This window comes from Phocoena sinus, chromosome 3 (genome assembly GCF_008692025.1).
Source record: "Phocoena sinus isolate mPhoSin1 chromosome 3, mPhoSin1.pri, whole genome shotgun sequence".
NCBI lineage: Eukaryota > Metazoa > Chordata > Mammalia > Artiodactyla > Phocoenidae > Phocoena > Phocoena sinus.
In genome coordinates, this window is record NC_045765.1 from 171944953 (window position 1) to 171956273 (window position 11321).

The 11321-nt window shown below is 49.6% G+C and overlaps 2 protein-coding genes across 2 annotated transcripts in view; both read right to left on the reverse strand.

Moving 5' to 3' along the window:
- The window catches only part of LOC116751148 (basic proline-rich protein-like), a gene marked incomplete at its 5' end in the record, with an annotated part of 76662 nt that extends 71217 nt beyond the window's left edge, over positions 1–5445 (reverse strand). Inside the window, 2 exon segments of the mRNA XM_032626582.1 lie at positions 3717–4993; positions 4996–5445. Of these exon segments, the coding sequence (XP_032482473.1) occupies positions 3717–4993; positions 4996–5445 (1727 nt within the window).
- Positions 5446–5460: 15 nt separating this feature from the next.
- On the reverse strand, positions 5461–6692 carry LOC116751149 (basic proline-rich protein-like; the record flags this gene model as incomplete). Its single annotated transcript, XM_032626583.1, is given in 2 exon segments — positions 5461–5893; positions 5980–6692. Coding segments are annotated over 2 exon segments (1146 nt in total), but the record flags the coding sequence as incomplete, so codon positions are not given.
- Positions 6693–11321: the final 4629 nt, after the last annotated feature.

The following is an 11321-nucleotide window of genomic DNA, read 5'->3' on the forward strand; positions in this document are numbered from 1 at the left end:
GTGTGTTTGGCATAGCTGTGGGCATTCAGGGAAGGTCTTCAAGAAAGCAGAGGTCCCAGGTGATGCCAGGAGAGGCAAGAGGCAGGGCACAAGGGGAGTTGTCCTCCTGTGTCATCTGGACCCCCAGCCAAGGAGGCCAAGGAAGACTTGGACTCCAAGTGACCCCTCTGTTCCATGTGCCTCTCAGAAGCAGTCCTTCACAGGGCACACTGTGCTCCTGAGAGACAGCAAACCGAGGCAGGGGACGCCCTGCTCCCGTAGATTGCCTTCTGGACCAGAAAGTCAGTGAACTTTGCTGATGGGTCCTGGGACCCATCACCCCTTTTGTTGGTTTGTCGTGAACTGTGGCTGAGAGAAGGAGAGAGGAGAACTCCTGAGAATCAGACAGGGTGCTGCCCTGAAATGCAACCCCCAGGGTGCAGCTACAGGTAAGCCATACCTCAGCCTTGATGCTCCTGTCCCGGCTGAGCCTAGGGTCACAAGGTGTGTGCCTTTAACCTGAAGGACTGCTGCCCTCACGGACCCCCCTTGGCCCTGAGCCACATACCTGGGTGCTCAGAGAGGAGACAGCTCTGCCCAGGGGGATCTGAAACTCTGGGCGGTGAGTTCCCGCCGATGAGCAGACCTCATGCTTCTTTCTCATTCTCCCCCCAATGCCAATGACCTGGGATTTTTTTATTTTAGGATCTTCTTTAAAAAAATTAATTCTGGGGCTGAAAATAATGAACTCAAAAATTGCTCACAGTTGTCTATCATTACATAATAATCCTTGAAAAAAGGGGGTTTATTGTGCAAAGTCGGGTGGATGCTGATCCACCATTGCATTATACTCTAGACCACGTGGGATTTATTGTGAGACAGAAAACATTCCAGCAGTGTTTCCCCTCATAACATAAAACTTAATAGCTATCTTTAGTGAAAACAGAGCAGGCCCCTGTGTTACTCACCGTTTCCTCCAAGCTGGTTTCACCGGGCTTCTCTATCCCAGTTGCAGGGGCTGGGATGGTCTCAGGACAACACCTGCTAGAAAGGTTAGGATCACAAGGCCGGGGAAGCTTTGGGGACACCAGCTCATGTTGAGCTTGGCTGGGAGGCAAGGGGTTGCTGGAAGCATCCAGAAAAAGCACAATGGGACACCTTGGCAGCTGGTCAAGAACTTAGTGGAGATCTGCTCTGTGCTCTCAAGCGGCCTGGGGACTGAGTAGACAACACACAGAAGGATGACAGGAAGATGATGAATTATAGGCCATAAGTCTCATTTCAGCCATACTGAGAAAACTTCCTGCTTGTGTGTTACCGTAATCCACCGGTGGATGGGAGTGAGTAGATGGGGGTGCATTTTAGGACATGCCACACACATACCCAGAGCAAGCGAGGTGCAGACAATGCCCAGAGGACCATCACTAGACGCCCACGGGATGGACCTCAAGGCACAAATTCTCTGAAAAAAGACAAGGTTGATTATCTGGCTTTGGTGTAGCAGGACCACTTGGCCAAAAGTGAGCTCTAGAACAGAAGAAAGAATTTCTTTTATTCATTTGTAATGAGTAGTCATGCTCTTTACTTCCTTTTCCAAGTAACACTTTTCAAAATAATCTGGTGGTTGGTCCGCCTTAAAATAGAACTATAATATGCAGTACAGTGTAAATAGATATCGATGACTCCTTATAGCTCAATGTCACTCTCGGTGGAAAACAGAAAGTTTGAAAAGGTAGGTTTAAAAAGATTAAAAGGAGAAACTTGATAGGGCAGCTCATACTTTGGAGATTGCTAAATACCATGAAAAGCATTTTTAGGATGTGCTGGTGTTTGCTTGTTCATCCAATAAGTAATTATTATGACCCACGTGTTGGGCACCGAGCTGAGGCCACAGTGATGAGCAGGTCAGCGTGGCTTCTGCCTCTGTGAGTACTGGAGCTGGTGATGACAATCGATGGCTCATGGGTGACTTCAAGAAGCACAAAGGAATATGAAATCACAGCTATGATGAAAGTGTTTACTACAAGGAATAATCTCCATCTAGGAAATGGGGGACGGCTTTGTGAGGGAAGAAAGAAGACACTGGAGCCTAAAGAAGGAGTGGGAGCAGAGAAGGTGGATGTGGAGGACACAGCCTCCCAGGCAGAGGAAACAAAAGCAGCAAACAGTGTCACTGAAGACCCATGAGCCATGTGGGGGACCACAGGGTGAGGGGGAAACACGGATTGGGGCTCCAGGAGGCCACCTGTCATGGCAGCCGGTCTTTATGGAAAGTCTTTCAACAAGTAACTTGGCCCAACGTACTGGTCACCTGACTACAAATGGCACACTCCGGAGGGTCATGGGTCAGGAGACCTGGGCCATCACTCAGGTGAGATCAGTGTGGACCAGGGTGAGGGCAAAGGAGGTGTCAAGGAGAAAATGAGCTTATGTATGGGCCCATGGGGCCTCTGATATTCAGCTAAGTATCATTCTGGGGTGTCTGGGAGGTGTTTCCAAATAAGACTGGCATTTGAGTCAGGGGACCCTGTAAAGCTGATGGCCCTCCCCCATGTGGGTGTCATCTTCCTATCCACCAGGGTCCTGAATACAACAAAAGACAAAGGAAGAGGGAATTTGCTCCTTTCTTCTGCCTGACTTTGAGCTGGGACATCCGTCTCCTACTCTCAGATTTGACTCAGAGGGGCTACAATACCAGCTCTCCTGGGTCTCCACCTGAGTGTCAGATTGGGAGACTTTTCATTATTATGTGAGCCAATTCCTCATAATAAGTAGGTTAATATGATATTGTATATCTTATATAAATATTTGTGTATGTATTTCTCCTATTGGTTCTGTTGCTCAGGAAAATCCTAATACAGCCACCATCTTTCTCTAGGATCTGGGGAGACACTGTACAAAAACACCTCATGCCATAAACCTGTTTTAGTTGATAAGAGAAAGAAATTAAACCTGTGAAGGTGGAAGTGATGGGCTTGTGTGAAGGTCTCTGCTTTCCTCCTAAAAGGACAAGGAAGAGGAGCCGGCTGGGGTATCCCTTGCCTGCCTCTTCTTTCCTTGAATAGGATGGTGTAGTCAGTTCAGTGATGTCCCCACCCAAATTCTTGTCCACCCACACAGGATGTGACCTTACTTGGAAGTAGGGTTTTGCAGATGTAATCAGAGAAGTTTTGATGAGGTAGTCTTGGGTCAGAGTGGGTCTCAATGCAATCCAATGATAGGTACCTTTGTAAGAGGGTAATTTGGGCACAGACACGGGTGAGATCACTACGTGAGTATGAAGGCAGAGACTAGAGTGAGGTGTCTAAAAACCAAGGAACCCCAGGATTATTGGCAACTTCCAAAAGCAGGAAGAGGCAACTAATGATCCTCCTTAGAGCTGTCTGAGGGAGCAAGGCCTTGCTGACACCTTATATTCAGACTTTTGGTCTCCTGAGCTGTGAGAGACTAAATTCCTATAGATTAAGCTGCCCCACTTGTGCCACTTAATTACAGCAGCACAGGTCAAGTAAAGCAGGAGAGGTGTCAGGTTCAGGTGCAAGAGTCCACCACTTCTCTGTGCCCTTGGCTGTAGGGGTGAGGATGAAGGCCGAGATGGTATGATGGAGGAGAAATGGAGACAGAGATGGAGATGGAGAGTGCTGGGCCTTGAGGATGTCAGGGAATGGTCATGATGGAGGAGAGTTGGTATTGGAGATATAAGTGGAGATGGAGGTAAAGATAGAGATGGACGTGACTGTGGAGGTGGAGATGGAGATAGAGGTGGTGATGAAGGTGGAAATGGAGGTGGAGATGGAGGTGGAGTTGGAGGTGGAGGTAGCGATGGAGGTAGAGGTGGTGATGGAAGTGAAGATGGAGGTGGAGTTGGAGATGGAAGTGGAGATGGAGGTGGAGGTGGAGTTAGAGGTTGAGATGGAGGTGGAGGTTGAGATGGAGGTGGAAGTGGAGGTAGAGATGGAGATGAAGGTGGCGGTGGAGGTGGAAGTGGAGATGGAGGTGGAGGTGGTGATGGAGGTGGGGGTGAAGGTGGAGGTGGAGGTGGAGATGGAGGTGGAGTTGGATGTGGAGATGGAGGTAGAGGTGGTGATGGAGGTGGAAATGAAGGTGGAGGTGGAGGTGGAGATGGAGGTGGAGTTGGATGTGGAGATGGAGGTAGAGGTGGTGATGGAGGTGGAAATGAAGGTGGAGTTGGAGGTCAAGGTGGAGGTGCAGATGGAGATGGAAGTTGAGTTAGAGGTGGAATTGGAGGTGGATATGGAGATGGAAGTAGAGTTGGACATTGAGGTGCAGGTGGAGTTGGAGGTGGAGGTGGAGATGGAGGTGGAGGTGGAGGTAGCAATGGAGGTGGAGGTGGTGATGGAGGTGAAGATGGAGGTGGAGATGGAGGTGGAGTTGGAGGTGGAGGTAGCGATGGAGGTAGAGGTGGTGATGGAAGTGAAGATGGAGGTGGAGTTGGAGATGGAAGTGGAGATGGAGGTGGAGGTGGAGTTAGAGGTTGAGATGGAGGTGGAGGTTGAGATGGAGGTGGAAGTGGAGGTAGAGATGGAGATGAAGGTGGCGGTGGAGGTGGAAGTGGAGATGGAGGTGGAGGTGGAGGTAGCAATGGAGGTGGAGGTGGTGATGGAGGTGAAGATGGAGGTGGAGATAGAGGTGGAGGTGGAGGTGGAGGTGGAGGTGGTATTGGAGGTGAAGATGGAGGTGGAGTTGGAGATGGAGGTGGAGATGGCAGTGGAGATGGAGTTGGAGGTGGAGATGGAGGTGGAGGTGGAGATGGAGGTGGAGGTAGAGATGGAGATGAAGGTGGAGGTGGAGGTGGATGTGGAGCTGGAGATGGAGGTGGAGGTGGAGATGGATGTGGAGCTGGAGATGGAGGTGGAGGTGGAGATGGATGTAGAGTTGGAGGTGGAGTTGGAGTTGGAGATGGCAGTGTAGGTGGATGTGGAGATGGAAATGGAGGTTGATGTGGAGGTAGGGGTGGAAGTAGAGGTGGCAATGGAGGTGGAGATGGAGGTGGAGTGGAGGTGGAGGTGGAGGTGGAGATGGAGGTGGAGATGGAAGTGGAGATGCATGTGGAGGTGGAAGTGCCAGTGGTGATGGACGTGGAGATGGAGGTGGAGTTGGAGATGGAGGTGGAGATGGAGATGAAGGTGGAAGTGGAGGTGGAGGTGGGGGAGGAGATGGAGGTGGATGTGGAGGTGGAGGTGGAGGTAGCGGTGGAGGTGGAGGTGGTGATGGAGGTGAAGAAGATGGATGTGGAGGTGGAGATGGAGGTGGAGGTGGAGGTGGAGATGGATGTGGAGCTGGAGATGGAGGTGGAGGTGGAGATGGATGTAGAGTTGGAGGTGGAGTTGGAGTTGGAGATGGCAGTGTAGGTGGAGGTAGATGTGGTGATGGAGGTGGAGGTGGAGATTCAGATGAAGGTGGAGGTGGAGGTCGAGGTGGAAGTGGAGATGGAGGTGGAGGTGGAGGTGAAGTTGGTGGTGGAGGTGGTGATGGAGGTGGAGTTGGTGGTGGAGGTGGAAGTGGAGGTGGAGTTGGAGGTGGAGGTGGAGATGGATGTAGAGTTGGAGGTGGAGTTGGAGGAGGAGGTGGAAGTGGAGGTCGAGATTGAGGTGGAGATGGAGGTCCAGATGGAGGTGGAGGTGGAGATGGAAATGGAAGTAGAGGTGGAGGTGGAGTTGTAGGTGGAGGTGGAGGTGGAGGTGGAGGTGAAGAGGGAGGTGGAGTTGGAGATGGAGGTGGAGTTGTAGGTGGAGGTGGAGGTGGAGGTGGAGGTGGAGAGGGAGGTGGAGTTGGAGATAGAGGTGTAGATGGAGATGGAGGTGGAGGTGGAGGTGGAGTTGGAGGTGGAGGTGGAGGTGGAGGTAGAGGTGGAGGTGAAGTTGGAGGTGGAGGTGGAAGTGGAGGTGGAGGGATTGCGGTGGTGATGCGGGTGGATGTGGAATTGGAGGTGGTGATGGAGATTGAGGTGCAAGAGGAGATGTAGGTGGAGATGGAAATGGAGGTGGAGATGGAGGTGGAGGTGGAGGTGGAGGTGGAGGTAGAGGTGGTTATGGAGGTGGAGGTGGAGATGGAGGTGAAGATGGAGGTGGAGGTGCAAGTGGTGGTGGTGATGGAGATGGAGGTGCAGGTGAAGATGGAGGTGGAGATGGATATGGAGGTGGAGGTGGAGATGGAAGTGGAGATGCATGTGGAGGTGGAAGTGCCAGTGGTGATGGAGGTGGAGTTGGAGATGGAGGTGGAGATGGAGATGAAGGTGGAAGTGGAGGTGGAGGTGGAAGTGGAGATGGAGGTGGAGGTGGAAATGGAGGTGGAGGTGGGGGAGATGGAGGGGGATGTGGAGGTGGAGGTGGAGGTAGCAATGGAGGTGGAGGTGGTGATGGAGGTGAAGAAGATGGATGTGGAGGTGGAGATGGAGGTGGAGGTGTAGGTGGAGATGGATGTGGAGGTGGAGATGGAGGTGGAGGTGGAGATGGATGTAAAGTTGGAGGTGGAGTTGGAGATGGCAGTGTAAGTGGATGTAGAGGTGGTGACAGAGGTGGAGATGGAGGTGGAGCTGGAGATGGATGTAAAGTTGGAGGTGGAGTTGGAGATGGCAGTGTAAGTGGATGTAGAGGTGGTGATGGAGGTGGAGGTGGAGATTCATATGAAGGTGGTGGTGGAGGTCGAGGTGGAAGTGGAGATGGAGGTGGAGATGGAGATGGAGGTGGAGTTGTAGATGGAGATGGAGGTAGATGTGGAGGTGGAGGTAGAGATTGAGGTGGAGTTGGAGGTGGTGGTTGAGGTGGAGTTTGAGGTGGACGTGGAGGTGGAGATGAGGGTGGAGATGGAGATGGTGATGGAGATGGATATAGAGGTGGAGATGGAGATTGATGTAGAGATGGAGGTGGAGGTAGAGTTGGAGATTGAAGTGGATGTTGAAGTGGAGTTGGAGGTGGAAGTGGAGGTGGATTTGGAGATGCAGATGGAGATGGAGGTGTAGATGGAGATGGAGGTGGAGGTGGAGTTGGAGATTGAGGTGGATGTTGAAGTGGAGTTGGAGGTGGAAGTGGAGGTGGATTTGGAGATGCAGATGGAGATGGAGGTGGAGGTGGAGATGGAGGTGGAGGTGGAGATGGAGATGAAGATGGAGGTGGATGTGGAGATGGAGCTGGAGGTGGATGTGGAGATGGAGATAAAGATGGAGGTAAAGGTGGAGGTGGAGGTGGAGTTGGACATGGAGATGGAGGTGGAGGTGGAGGTGGAGATGGAGATGGAGGTGGAGGTGGAGATGGAGATGGAGGTGGAGGTGGAGATGGAGGTGCAGGTTGATTTCGAGATTGAGATGGAGGTGTAGGTTGACAGCCCTGAGATCTCCTGGCTCCATCCTCCTGCTGCCTGAGACAGTGCCATGTGATATGCTTACACTGCAATTACTCAAGTACCTCGTTTCTTCCACAGAACACATCTAACAAATTTTGTGTTTTTACACAAGGGTCTATCTCCTTAAATTAGCCGCTCGATACTGAATCCCGGGGCAAGCCAAGGAAATGGAGGAATGGGACATGTCCTTCTCAGGATGTCTGTCCCCAGCGTTGGCTATGCACATATAACTGGGCTGCCCGCAGCCGTGTTGCTGTGAATCAGGGCTGAGCTCAGAGGAGCAGCTCAGAGACTCATCCAACACCCTGGCCAGCCAAGTGCTCAGAGGTGGTCTGATCACCATGCAGATGCCTGACTGATAAGAAGCACAGGCAGGAGGAAAAAGTGGTCCACGCTTGGCTTGCTATCCCTGGGCAGAGCCAAGAGCAGGAACCCAGCTTGCAGCCAAAGGTTCTGGATCCCTTGGAGCAGAGCTCTCAGGGGACGGCAGCCCCCTCCTGCTGAGATTTGTTACAAGCATACTTCCAGAATGTCAGACCCATGAGGATAAGGCCATCACGGTTTAGTGGAAAGAGCACAAGGCCATGTTGAAGGTCAGAATGTTGTGAAATGGGAGGAGGGGTTAGGTTTGCAGACTGAGGATCTTGAGGCAGCCACGTGACGAGTCAGATCAGCAAGTGGACGTGGCTGGGACACCAACACTAGATCCTGACCGTGGGGCAAATTGCAAAGAGCAGGACAGTGGAATTGCAGGAAAGGGTGCACTTAAGCCGGGCTGCACGAGAGGGCGGAGTCATCATGAGGTGCCTGTGTCTGGGGATCCCTACACCTGGTGCAGGTCTTAAGGAGGAGTTGGGAAACTCATCTGCCAAGACTCATGCCCGAAACCATCATTCCTGAGATGGACACATGGCACACAGACCAAAGGGGATGCTTAATGGGGTGGGGAAGCTGCGGTTTTACTGTTTGCAATTAAAATTTCTTACTCGAAGCTTAAACATGGGTGCCTTGCCTGGGCTGGTGACTGTGCAGCCGCAGACATTGAGCAGGTGAGCTGGTCAGGTACCACGGTGGTCCATGCAGAGGGGCCTGAGGCACTTCTACAGGTGGACCCACCTCAAGCAGCGTGTGCATGGAGATGGAGTAGGGGGAAGACCAGGTCTCAGGGAAGTGAAGGATAACCTGCAGCCCCTGCCCTGCTGAACTCAAGCTGGAGTGGCTCCCATCTCTGGTTCTGGCCACCAGCTTAGTGGTCTGTGGGTGATGCCTTCACACAGACAGGGACCCTCAGGGCTCCCCAGCCTCCCTGGACGGGGTTCCAGGACTCTCACACAGTCCGCTTCCAGGTGGCTGGAGGTAGAAATGGGGCACTTCCCATTTTCCATGCAGATTCTTCAAATCTCCCCAGGGGATTAACGGGAAAGCAGCCATTTAAATATTTTTAGTTTATCTGCAACGGGTCCATAACGTCTTCAAGATCCAGTTGCATATCTATTACTTCCAAAAAGATGTAACATTGATTTTCTAAAAACTGCTTCAGTTTATTTTGTTCTTTAACTCCAATATTTTTTTTTTTTCAGGTCACTCAATCTTGTATTAGTTCACATGCCAGGTATTCTATGAGATCAATTCAACATCATAAAGACAGAAAATACTTCCATACTCCAATTGTATTCTTCTTCAAGAAAAGAGCTTCTTATTCCAGTCGGATCATGGGCGGTGATTATAGTAAGTGTGACTATTTCACTGAGGTATACTTCATAGGTAATGGCGATAATTCAAGCAATGGTTTATTCCACATCAAATAAAAGGGAAATTGTTCTTCTTTCTCCTATTGGGGTTTGCTCTGGAAACAACAGTAATAGCCATTTATTGTATGATGTCATTCATAAATCATAATACTGGTGATTTTACATCAATATTTTAAAACTAAATTGCATCGCATAGGTTTTAGGAAATATTTTTGCTTCTGAAACCGTAATTATTTAAAAATTCAATCACCACCCCAAATCCATGAGCTCTCATACAGATGTATTATTTTTCCCTGATTTTACTTCTTCTCTGTACGTCACTCCTACAATGGGAGCCACGTCCAACACCGTTTAGCGTTTCTTGTCTCACGGTTGACACTATAGCGTCATCAAAATCATATTCATAAAAAAGTGATGATTAAACATCTTTCTGTACAAGTGTTACATAATGTTGCAGATCTATTACTAAGAAGGCCTCTTTCCTGTGACCAAAGAGAATAACCTAATTTGAACTAGAGGAAGGGAACAGAATCGTTAAACAATCCTTTGCATTTTAAGCAACACTTAATTAGAAACACACTTTAACCACCAAAATGATAAAAATCCAAGAGATTAAAATTTGAGTGTCAATTATCATAAAATTCATCATTGTAATTCTTATTAAAACTCAGTGTTTAGATAGGTAATGATTTTATAATATGCCAATTTACATAAGGAGCCCAGAGATGGCTTATTATTTCGATTCTGCACAATTACAATTCTAGCTCCATACATCAGAGCTCTTAGCAATGTAAAATCACTGCGCTAATTAATAAGCCATTTCCTGACTGCAGCTAGTTATGGTGGTCCTGCAGCTGACCTCACGGAAGACAAGCCATCTCTGAAGTGCCTGTGTGTAGCTACAAACATAATGATGTGCCAGGAGGGAATCATTAAAAATAATTTACACAAGCCTTCATTTACAAGATCTTTTGATAGCACGCTTCCCCCGGAGTTTAGATCCACGGTGCAACCCCTACCATTTGGAAAGTGCCAAGCAGGGGAGTGAAGGAGGGGGACCTAAGTGGTTAATTAAGAGCCATTCGGACGCCACGAGAGCCTCCTGAAAAATCCCTCTGATGTCTGCTGTGTCAAATGTCTCTCACAGGCAAAGCCACAAGAGGCAGCAGCCATCACAGGCTAATTACGGGGGACGAGCAGCAGCTGCGAGTGGACGTCTCGGTGAGCACCCAAGCTTGAGATTGAGCAAAGCAGCCTTTTGTGTGGCTGGACCGGAGCGCGAGCCCGGTGAGCTGAACTGAGCTGAGCTGTGCTGAGCGGGGGATAATCGTGAACGATCGACTCTCCAGAAAGACAACGGCCAAGTGTGGTGACAATGCTTCCTCTCAACCTCCAGAATTTCCCCCTAATTTCCTAAGAAAATAAGTGAGGGGAAGTCATTCTTCAGAACGGGGAATTCTTTAGATTCATTCTTAAGGAAATCAAGTGGCCCCAACAACAAGTAATTAACAAAAGCCATTGAGAACATCAGAGGCATAGCCTTGGTGATGTATGTGCCCGCGCGCGCACACACACACACACACACACACACACACACACACGGCACAGCGGAACAAAACAAAACAGAAAATAAAGTTCTAAAGACCTTGAGTCAGGCAAACTATGCACCGGTTAATGTATTCAACATGAAATAATTGCATAGGACCGCTGTGATGCGATATTGTACAAGAGACAGGACCCTGTTAGCAAAACTCACCAAGGGACCGTCTCAGAAAACAATGAAGGGGAAATTAGCACTCTCTCCATAAAAAGGAGAAACTGGTTATTAAGAAGCACAAAGATGCTGGCAGGGGCATCAGACTAGTTAGAATAAAGAGGCTCACACCTCGGGAGGGATCAGTAATAGGTGATAGGATCCTATAGTCAGTGTCTGACCGAACAAGTTGTACTAATACATAAATCACTAAACGTCTTCATCCTTTGCTTTAATCTATTTACCCACATATGGACGAGAGATTTGAAAAGCACTCACCCCTAAAGGACTTTGTCCGGAAATTGATAAATGCTTTCGTCTGATGCAGGAGGGTTGTATGGAGCCAATGTGTGGGTTTGGACAAAAGGCCAACCAATAACCACGAGGTCCATGTAGACAGCGGACTTTAGTCTACATGACCCTGTTTCAGAAGCAACGTTGTCAGGATCAGGGAAACCTAGGCCTCTGGAGGCTTT